General features: G+C 37.5%; 1 protein-coding gene across 3 annotated transcripts in view; it reads left to right on the forward strand.

The window, feature by feature from the left end:
- The window catches only part of SYNCRIP (synaptotagmin binding cytoplasmic RNA interacting protein), a 26,834-nt gene extending 23,624 nt beyond the window's left edge, over positions 1 to 3,210 (forward strand). For 2 of the 3 annotated variants that reach the window (XM_075708386.1, XM_075708387.1), the window contains exon 12: positions 124 to 3,210. In XM_075708386.1, the coding sequence (XP_075564501.1) occupies positions 124 to 152 (29 nt within the window). In that variant the 3' untranslated portion in view covers positions 153 to 3,210. The remainder of the gene's footprint in view (positions 1 to 123) is intronic. The other variant, XM_075708388.1, reaches the window with a different exon arrangement.
- Positions 3,211 to 11,328: the final 8,118 nt, after the last annotated feature.

Consider the following 11,328-nt stretch of genomic DNA (forward strand, 5'->3'; position numbering starts at 1 on the left):
AAATGTTCTTGTCTAGTAGTTTTATTTTAAAATAATTCATTTTGCTAAGATTTTATGTTAACAAATGTACAGACCAGAGTTTAAAATGATTTATCTAATTGATTCCTTTTGTTACCTGGCTAGCAGGGAAAAGGGGTCGAGGCCGGTCCTGACCTGTTACAATGAAGACTGACTTGCTATGTGGGATTACACCAGAAGCTTGCAGTGGAGTAATGGTAAGGATATCAAGCAACCTTAAGTATCTCAGCTGTATAGGAGCATATTCTGTTGCAAAAGACCTTCCTGCGAAGATCATGGATTCAAATATGGGACATTTGAACTAATACTTGGACTTTGAAATGAATTTCTTTAACAGTTTTCTCTGCAGTGCAAGTTATTAAACTAAAGCTACTCTATTTCCCCAATGTGCTCAACAAAATCCTTAACGTCTAGCATGGTATCTTAATAAAGAATAAAGCCGTTCTTTAAAAAATCTGCTTTAAGTAGATTTTTCCCCCAAGTTTTCTTAGTTAAGGATTCCAAAAGTGGTATTCACAAACTCTTGCGTTTAAATTTTTATTGCAGTGGTGTAGATGAATACCATCATTGGTATCCTTAAATTTTATTTCTGCTCATGAAGGTTAATCATGATTGTCTATATAGTAATCACTTATGAATTGTGTTCAGATACAGCAGTTTCAGGTGTAATCATCAGAGCTGGTTAGTCAGGCATTCCAGATAGTGGTTCTTTTCAGAACCTTTTTTAAAGGGTTGGTTAACTACCTCAGTAGCAGAGGATTGAACTATACCCTGTCTGTACTGTACATAGAAAATCTTTGTAGATAAAAGCAAGGCTTGTTTAATATGATATGAGGGTGAGACTATAGTATACCAAATGTAACATTCTTAGTTGCCTTTAGTTCCAGAGGCTTTGTAAGACTTCCTCATGACCATCATAACAGGCCTTGCTTTTGTCGTATTTTGTGGCTGAAAAAGCAGCCTTGCTTCTTCAGATATTGTAGTTACTTGGATGTATAATAGTTTAGCAAGATGTTACTTTTGTAAGACATCAGATGTTCAAAAAAAGTGCATCAGCAACTTGTACTAAATACTGCAGTGTCCCTTTATAAAAGGTCAGACTAAAACTGACAACTGTACAGTGAAGCCTGACATTTGGATATTTTGAAGTTTTTCATAAATCATAGAATAGCATATGGCTGTAGTTTAGCTTTTTAGGTAAAAGGTATGTTTTCATTAGTGCATTTCTTAATGCTGATCACTGTAAAAACGTGTGGATCAGCTTTCCATTTCTCTTATGCAGATCATGATAACCTGTAGAGTAGAGTAGAGTACAATCATTTGTGCTATGTTTTTAATTTTCTAAAGCACCTTGATGACAGTGAGTGTTCAGTGGTGAAGCATCCTCTATTGAACCACCCTTAAAGACAAAACAAAAACAAAAGAACCTTGCCAAGTCCAACTTCATATAGGTAAAAGATAAAATTATGACTGACTTCGGACTTGGCATAAAGAGCTTCCCTTAACCCCCTGCCCAAAGGGATACTGCAGTTATACTACATACCCATAGGCACCACAATGAAAATTGAAGCTTATACCTAGTTAAGGTTTTATACACACCAGTTCCCCCAGTAAATGCAAATTTTAACAAAATTAGACATGTCATATGTTGAAAATGCTCATGGCAAACAATCATTTTGCATTCCTGCAAATAAAATTGTTTTATACTGTAAGCTGGAGGCGAGTGTAACTTATTTTTGTAATAAAGTTTTTATTTTTTTTATGTGTCATTAATATAAATGTGTGTTAGTACAGAGATCTTCTGGTTAAAAACTTAGAATCGCACACATTTCAGTATGTTTACTTGTATTTACATAATTTTTAGAATAGTGGTTGCCAATAGCCTGTATGTTTCACAATGATTTTTTTTTTTTTTGTTATCTTAATAAACCATTTTAGTATGTTGTATGTCAATTACTGGGATAGCTGGGACATGAAGTGTAATTTAAAATTGTCAAGTATTCATTGGAATATGTAAATGTGCCTTGCCAGTTTTGAACTTTAAGACAAAGTAAGCGAATGATGGTGAAATGAGTAGTCAATGCGTAAGAGACATTTGCTACCACAGTTTCATATACTGCCCTTGCTAAAGAAAAGTAACCTTTTCCTCAGATTTGAGCATAAAAGTATATAGTTGCATTAGCTTCCGAATTTTCAAATCTAGGGATAGAATATTAGGCTTATGGAAGGTGGGTTTGCTAATTGTAGCCTTAAGTATAATTTTGAATTTCAATGTAATCCTTGGTGCTGGCATTCCCAGTGCCAAGGAGTTTAAATGCTCCCTTCAAAGAGGTTGCCATGCCTACTGGCACTTTTACTGTCATATGGTTTTATAAGGAACACTGTCAAGATGTGGAAACCAATTTCGAACTTGCTATAGAATGAAAACACTGGGGGCTGTAGGAGAGGGGAAGTGCTCAGATTTCTTAATCTTGAAATCTCTCCATTGCTGAAAAACATAAAACACTTGTGGGATCACAAGTGCTAGTGACTAGTTCTTAGTCTGGAAATATGTTGGGGGGGGATAATGTATTTATGGAATTATAACAGTTGATGGAAGTGCGTAAAAACATTGCTATTGAGGCACTACATGTGTTGAAATTGTGGATCATATCCTTAATTTCAGCTCTGATAAAAGCATGGGGGACTATTGTTAAAAATTTTTTTAAAAAAAAGGCAAAATTGACAGGAAAGTGTTTTTAATGGAATGCAAGCAATGGTGAGTGAGCAAAATACCAAGATCTTGACAGTGTTCCCTCTAATTATGAACTCAAGCCATTATAACTTTTAAAATTAAATATGATTTGCACTGTTCTGATATTGGTGCAGTTTTTTAGCAAAATGATCGGAAAACTAAATTGCATGTGGTGATTAATATTGTGGGGAAAAAATCAAAAAAATGTTATTTTCAAAGCTTTAAATTTGATTGTGTAAAGAAAAAACGTTCATTATTAAGTGGAAATACTGGTAAGAATGGGCAAGTGCATATATACAACATCAGTTTGGTTGCACTTGGGTGTTGGTAAACTTGAAATGTTCTACAGCAATAATGCATCTCATACTAGGTGCTTTGGTGACAAATGGACATATAACACACAGTTGTTTTTGGCATGTTGAAGGCAAGTGTTGACTTAATGTATTATGCTGCCTCTGTTTATTCTCACAGGAGGCTTTCTTTACTGAAACACCTGCAAAGGTTTGAGTATAAGCTAGCGTAGTTCCACATTGGTTTGTAACATATTCCTAAATTTGAAGTCTAGTTGAATTTAATAAGAAATTGGAAACTACTGCTGCTTAACACTTCTGGTTTATAAACACTCCAATACACAGCTTTTTAAACTATACTCTTGTTTTAATATTCATTTTTGTTTGAAGGGTTTCACACAGGACATACAGCTGTCCTTTTTTTTTTTAAAAAAAAAAAGAGGAGATGTGTTATGACCATAACTTAAGTTTGTGTTTTTAGTGTTTGGAGGAAGGCTGTTATTACAGATACTAAGACCAGTTTCTGAATTTCTGCATTGTATGACTCTTGCCTAAATACTGTCTTAAAACCTAAAATAAGGAATACTAATTTTGTTCTTGTTTGGGGTGAGGGGTGTGACAGAGTCTAAAATAAACTTAGCCTCCTCTGAAGGTAGAATTCCCAACTTAATATTTCAGGATAGAAATTTTATATATGGCTGCAAATTTCCCCCCGCCTTGTGCCTTTGATAATGCTTCAGAGGCTTAACTTCTCTGTTCAGCCTAGCATTTACTTCAATGCTTCCGTACGTTAGTGAGGGGAAACTTGTTTTTTAAAGAAATAAAACTGAAAGGCAACATGGACATAAACACATACAACATTTTCTGAAAAGAGTGTGTTCAAATTGATACATTCCATGAAATTAAGACTGTTATTCCCTCACTTGTCTTAGTGAAAACTTAGTGGGAAATGTTAATTGTTTAAAATAGAATAGCAAGTTTTGGAAGTAGGCAGTAAGGCAATAAACTTTACAGTGTAGTGTTCTGAGAATTGAAATCAGTAAAGGTGGAGCTTGAGTTTGTGTTCATAGCCTGAAGCTTATGAATCCCAACTTTATGACTGGCTGTGATGGACTTGAAAGTCTGTCTTCGCCAAGTGTCTTGCTGAATTAATTCCAGCACTAGCACATGACATCTCTTGGCTGGGGCTAGCTAGTTGCATTAGTTGGGCAGAGGAAGCACCAGATTGTACGTTGTCATTTGCTCTGTCAGATGAAAATGGTGTGTGGCAAAAGGAGGGGAAGTTGAGCTGAAGAGTCCTTGGTCCTTAATTTGGGTAGTGGGGGGAGAATGAATAAATTAATTGTTACTTTACATCCATCTAGTGCAAACAAAGCTTCTTAGAAGCTCTGATGTTAAACTTTTTTTCTGGGAGACTGATTTTTCATGTAGTTATCTGGTGAACACTTTGCAAGTGTGTAATTAGACTTGTGTTATAAAACCCACAGGGTGAAAGAGTGACTTTTCTTCGGTGCTCCTTTGCCTTGATTGTTACAATAGAGAGTTAGGTTGAAAAGTGCCACAAGGACTAGCTTGTTATTTTACTTGGAATTTGGAGAGAGGGGTGATTGTCCAATGTAATGATATCTTTTTCTTGCCAACTGGTTACTGTTTTTTTCCACAAACATGCATATTTTTAAATGTCCAGCTCTCAAATGTATGTTGCACAGCTGAGCTCATCTGGAAGCATTGGGTTACTTTGATTATTTAAAGCTATCTTCATGAAAGCTTCTTTAGATGGTCAGACTTTCAGATACATGGTAAAAGCTTTTTTTTTTTTTTTAAAAAGGCATCTGTGACAGTCTAGAAAACACAGTCATAGTATGTAGGTGATAGGTAATTAAATACAGCTTGAATATTTAAAATTTGAATCACAAGATACATTTCAGTTCCAAGAGTTGTTTCATTCCTGAATGTTCATGAAACTTGGTGTCTGCTCTAAAGCCAACACTTACTTTCTGACAGTCATTTAGGTAAAACTTGCCGTGTCAGAAATCTGGATTCCCTCTAGTCTGAGAATGATATATTTGGCTGATTAATGGTGACAGTTCACTACTTCTGTTTGCACAGTTAGTGTGACAATACAATTTTACTTGTGTTGGTCACTAATGTGTAGAAAAGATACTGAACCTTACCACTTATTTTCCTTGTGCTAAGGAAGTTATGAAATGCATTCTTAGTTCTGTTACACAGCCAGTAGAATAGCTGATGCCATTTGACTGCGCAGAAGATAATGGTAAGTAAAAATAGACATTCTAGTACTTAAATGACTTGCAGTACCTAAAATCCAACTTTAGTAGACTGTTTAATTGACGACTCATCTGCAGTTACTAGGGAGGTTGTGGGTTTTAACTCTTCAATTTTAGTGTGTCCACTTCAATGCTAAGTGAATGTTGAGTGTAAATCTGTTGAGTGCAATCTGATAGTGTTTAATGTTAAATACTTCAGATCTAAAAATCTCTGAAATGCTTCATAGATCATTCAGTGTGTATTTTTAAACTGATGGGTTAGCAATCATAGTAGTTCAAGGGATTTTCTATGAACACAGTCAGTCATTGAAAGCCAGGAACAGAATATATCAGGTACTGGGTTCCTGGTTCCAAGTGTAGCATTTCCAGTATTGTTCTGCTACGTAAAGTAACATTTTTCAGATCCCCCCCTCCCCCCCCTTTAGTGGAATGAAGAATGCACCTAATTCTGTCACTAGTAGTGGTTATTTAAAAACGGTATGACTAAACGTAGCTAATTTGGGATTAAAAAGCTTCCTCTGAGAATTCAACAAAGGCAATATTATAGATAACCCATTAGTAAATTAGGGCTTTTCTTAAGGTGCAATTTCAGCATACTTAAGAATGAAGCTCTGTATTAGAAAACACTGGTGAGAGCTAGTCTAAAATAAATTATAATTAATGTTTTCATAATGCAGATGTATCACAATTGGAAGGTGATTTTAATCTTTAATACTATAGCATTTGAGGTGACAGATAAAAATACCTAGTCCTTGCATCTGGAAGAGCTGAAGTGGCTATTAAAGGACAGTTCCTGTTTCAGATTGTGGCCAAAGGCTTCCATAGGATAGTGCAGTGAAACCTTTTTTGTTTCAGTGCAAACAGTTGCTCTAACAAGCTAACCTGTTTCCAATCCACAGTTTTCAACGGAATTTTTGAGTTTTGTATAGGCGCTTAAATTGATATTTTCAGCAGAAGACAAACCTCCAGTGACAATCACTGGTGTATATGTGACTAGTACTTTCACCAAGTGGTGACTGATAAGTAACTTTGACTTAAACTAGTCTAGTGAAACTGTCTTTTATTCGTATTACCTACACTTTTACAGAAGTATGTTAGTTTACCTTGCTTTTGAATTAGCTGCTTAAAAGCTACTTTGAAGAAAACCACAGCATGTACATTGTTAAAATCTGTCAAAATTTGCAAATGAAGACATATGCTGCATGTTTCATGCTACTGGAAGACTAGACTTGAACATAAAGGGGAGGAAAAAAGTCTCCACTTCTCTCACTGGAAGTCCTGAAGGTACAACAAGCTTTAGGTGGCTTTAGGCTTTAGCAGTGAGTACAGTGGAAGCTGGATTCATGTAGTTGATTAATCTCTGCTGCCTTGCTCCACTACGTTTTCATAATGCTAACATAACCTCTCAGAAAATTATTTTTTAAAAAACAAACCAAAACATCTCATTATGGGATTAATTCCAGTGAGATCAATCTTCCAGTTAAAATTAAGAAGGATCTGGAAGGTCTTAAATCCATCGGATTTAGAGTAACTTCCTTGTGTGTGTTTGGAAGTTGGTTTTGCATACAAGTGATCTTGCAATGGGAATGGTGTAATAAATGGGGCTTTGCATATTTTTTTTTTAATGGTATACTAATCTGAAATTGATAGAGTTTGGTTTGTTGATGTTCTTAGCCATTCAGGTGGTCATATTTCTATCCAAGAAAATTATGCTAATATTTGTACAGCATGAACTGATCAGTAAGTCTCAGATCCAATAATTGCTTCTTTGAGGTAGTTGGTCTTTTCTTAGGTTAACTGTTGAAATCAGCACAGATTTCTAATAGGAAGTAGAGTTTTGTTTTCTTAATAGCAGCATCTCAACTTCCACAGTTTATTGCCCTCAGTGTAACATTCCTAAAGAGTAGTGCTTTCATTGAGTAACGAGTGAGGAGGAGCATAGAGACAATGGTGAAAAAGCATTGCCTACTAAGCTTTTGCGAAGTGAAGCCTCCCGGTTTGTAATGCGCTTTGAGGTGCATTAAGGTGTACTCGCCACACGGGTACAAACAGCATTGAGGTAAATCAGGTAGTCTCTGGAGGAACAAGAGACAGGCATGCATAATGTGTTTTAAGCCTCTCCTAAATTTCTAAGTCCTTTTGAAGCAAACTTTTTCTGCTTTAATACATGAAGATGAAAGCATGTAAGGTTCCAATTCTGCATGCAGTTTAAAGATACAAGGACACGTTAACTTAGCAGTTCTGGTTTTAAGGTCAGATGGCGGGGTAGAGTTAGAGCCCAGTAATCAAGGTATGTATTTTAGAATCATGGTAATTTTTTGACTCTCTGAAGAAGGGCCTTTTTATTAAACAGAGATTTGATCTATCTTAGAATCCCTGTATCTAGCAAAAAATATATATGGGGGGGACACGACCCAACACAGCACCCTCCTTCCCCCATCTCTGAAAGGTGTTTAGGAGAGGACTTGAATATGCAACACGTTCTAAGGGCATGCGGGTTAAATAGGTGATAGGTGTTGAATTCTTAGATATGCGGCAAGTGAGATGAATGTGATAATCTTGGAACTTCTGCCTCTTGACCACATGTTAAAAATAATGTAGAGATCTCAGGTTTCACAAATAAACTAAAATTGTGTTTAATGTTCAGTTTAAAAAAAGAACAGGCATATCTTGACTCAGACTTCTTGAAGGGCAAAAAGTGTCCCTGCGAAAAGGAAAACTTAAATGGTCTTCTGTAAATACCTTTGTTTTTTCTAAAGCAACCAGATGACAACCAGGGAAGTTCCTCCTCAGCGGAATACAAAGGAGTTCATTTGTCTTGTATTTGAAAGGTTGACCTAGAAGTGATAGACTCGCAAACACTCCCTACTTGGGAAGGCTCTTAACAAAGCGTATTCTTTTTTGCTCCCTGAGAAAATATAAGGTGATGTAACAGTTGGGAAAAGAAAACATCTACCTGTGGGCACAAGACGGCCATTAAATGTGCCTGAACTACACTACTGGCAAGTTTGTAGGCTAGGGTTAAAGGCAAAATAGCCAGGGAAACAACCTGGCAAACCGCAATGGAGAACAACTTCATTTAGCTGTGTTACAGCTTTGTAGGGTCTTTCCTGCTATTAATCAGTCTGTCCTTTTCCTGTGCAAGGTAGGCACACTAAGGCAGGCACCATCTAGCAGCCACAGCGTGATGTGAAGGAAATGTCAGGTGATGGATCTTGCCCAGATTCAAACATCAGGTCGAAAGCAGACACAGGGTCCTTGGATTACATGTCAAAAGGTAAGAAGATCCTGTCCTGCCTGTCATAATCATCAGGGCCACTTTATCTTGGTAGAAATTTCAGAAGAAAATTGTCTGGAAGTATCCTTGGAGGAGGTTTTGAACACAGCAAAATATAAAAATGGTGGAAAAACCCCATTACTAGCCTATTGCTGCTATTTCAAATGTCCTGTTCTGAGAGGCAAGTGATATCCTAGAGCTGCTGTTTGTAAAACCGCTATTTAGAAGCGGTGAACTAACAGTCTCAGCCCCAGGGAAGCAAAGAGCCAGTCTTGAATATCTGATATACCTGTTCCAAAGATAGACCTTTTTTTTCAGTATAGCTGAGGAGTTCTTCCATCTCTTTTTACTGGTATAACCTGTGTGCCACTCAGTGCCCTTAATAATCCCTTAAAGGGTGCACGAAAGTAGGGTAATTGAGGAAAAACTTTAATAGGGCCTGATGATGCTTCCTCATTCAGTGATGCTTGAGGGAATGCAGTGTTCATAGCAAAACTTGCATGTAAAGTCTTGATTTGAATGTCTTAGTGCAGGGGACAAAGTGAGAATAGGTGTTCCACTTGTAAAGCTGGGGTGAACCAGTGCCTACTCAGTAGCCCCTTTGCAGATTTCAAATTCAGGATGGGCCCAAAGAGCTCCAAAGTACAGCGTTGTACAGAGTTGCATTTTTTTCTGGAAAAGCGTGCACTAGAAGCCCAGCATTCTGAGAGAGAGAAGTGGCTGATTTTTTCTTGGGACCAAGCCAGGACTTCAGCTCATCAAAGACCTGGTAGTGCAGGTAGCCCAAATAGGTGTATTCTCAGAAATAAAGCTACTTACAATGAACGGTATGTGCTTGGAAATGGACATCAGGGACCTCAAGAGAGAGGAAAGAGTTAAGAGCCAGTATGAAGGTTGCTGAACTTTGAAGTTGTTCAGTTTCCTCAAGTCTAGGCTAGAGCTTACATGTCCTAATACAAGAAAATACACTTTCTTAATCAATAAAAGGAATTTTATTCTAAGGCTGTCAAATGCAAAAGCCTGTATCAGATTATAAGGTAGGAGAAGGCTGAAGAAGGAATGTGGTAAGGTAGAATACACTGCCTAAATTTTAGTTTGCCAGGATGGTCTCTCCTTACTGAGTTAAAAGAGGGTCAAGTATAGGTAAGGCTTTGTATCTTGTTCATCAGCACTCAGGATATACAGAAGCATTTGTTTTCATGGACAGCTTTCAGTGGGGAAAAGTTGTCATTTTCTCTGCAGGTAAGCATGGTGAACAGCATCTCTGAAGACCCAATGGGAGACGGGAACATTCCTGACCGTAGAAGTAATGCAAAGTGAGCATCCAGTGGAGATCGGTGCATATTCTAAGTTCTTGGTGAAATTCAGGTGAGCAGCTTTGAACTTTGAACACCTTGGACTAAATGCATTAACTCCATGTCTCCTCACTGTCAAAACTGCTTCTCCGGATAATCCATGACTTCAGTTTTGTTCCTTTCTTTTGCTGGCTTTTAACTATTGCCCTTGGGCTTCAGGGAAGAAGAGAGTCATTACTGTATAGGTAGCTTGACTTCTCCTCCAGACCTAAGAAACAACTGAAGGGGAAAATGGAGAGGGGAGCACTGCTGGGCATTGGTCCCCACCGCTGTGGGCCAAGGAGAACACCAGATCCATGGACTTTTCCGAATTGAGACTGGTATTCCAAGTTTCCTGACCATAATATATCCCAGAAACACACTGGATGTAGACAGTACACCACAGTATGGTGATAGGTTAGTACTTGATCTACAGTTTATTGTATCCGAGCTGAATGGTGATCGGTGGAGAACTTACTACTTGTCCTAGATAAGTAATGGTTATGAGACTCATACATGGGCTGCTAGGAACCTGGATGCTATTAGAGAATTCTTTCTCCATTTTGATATCTTCTGAAGCAAAATCTACTTTCTTGAGGGGAAAAAAAAAAATTCTTCCCTCTTGCATCTGAACTGCACTGACCCCAACTTGAGGTCTATCTGAGGCCTCCCAGTTCTGTGTGGTGTTATGAGCTGCATCGTATATGCATCTGTTGAAATCCCAAAGACCTCAGTCTTCACTTGTACCGCCCTGGGGGGGAGGGATACTACAAACTGGACCTACGGAGAATACCCCAAACTTGAGATTAGACTGGAGGACTCAAGGCTTCTTAAGGGGAAGAAAATGTTACTACTTACAGTTTGATATGAAAGATGGTAAACTGATTTTCATATTAAAATGCCCCTTTATTATATATACTTTAAAATACATACGTATCTGTGAAAGAGGAAAAATTTCATGCCTAGTATTTTGAACTTACTTTTGTACTTCTGTAGAACAACAAAGATAAGCCAGGTTGCTTACATAGTAGTAAATCATTCAGTCACAACAGAAATTGATTGAGGAAGTTTTAGAGTAATACTGAGTGTTAATAATAGTTCCCCATACAGTATCAGACCTTACTAGTTTCAATGCCTTACCTAGCTAGAATACTAGTTACTTAAAGAAAACAAAAAGCAAAGCAAAACTTCAAGTAATGGAGTTTCACAAAAATTAGCTAAGTCTCCCAAGTAGTCCTTGTTTCTTGATTTCACAATTTGTCCCTTTTCCAAACAGCTCAAAGTCATCTTACCTGCCTAAGCATGCACTCTCCCTCCCCAAAGGACACTTTAGGGAAAACCACCGTGCAGGTGTGCACCATAGCCAGGAACTGCATTTGCAGAACAT

This window comes from Pelecanus crispus, chromosome 3 (genome assembly GCF_030463565.1).
Source record: "Pelecanus crispus isolate bPelCri1 chromosome 3, bPelCri1.pri, whole genome shotgun sequence".
NCBI classification, from domain to species: domain Eukaryota; kingdom Metazoa; phylum Chordata; class Aves; order Pelecaniformes; family Pelecanidae; genus Pelecanus; species Pelecanus crispus.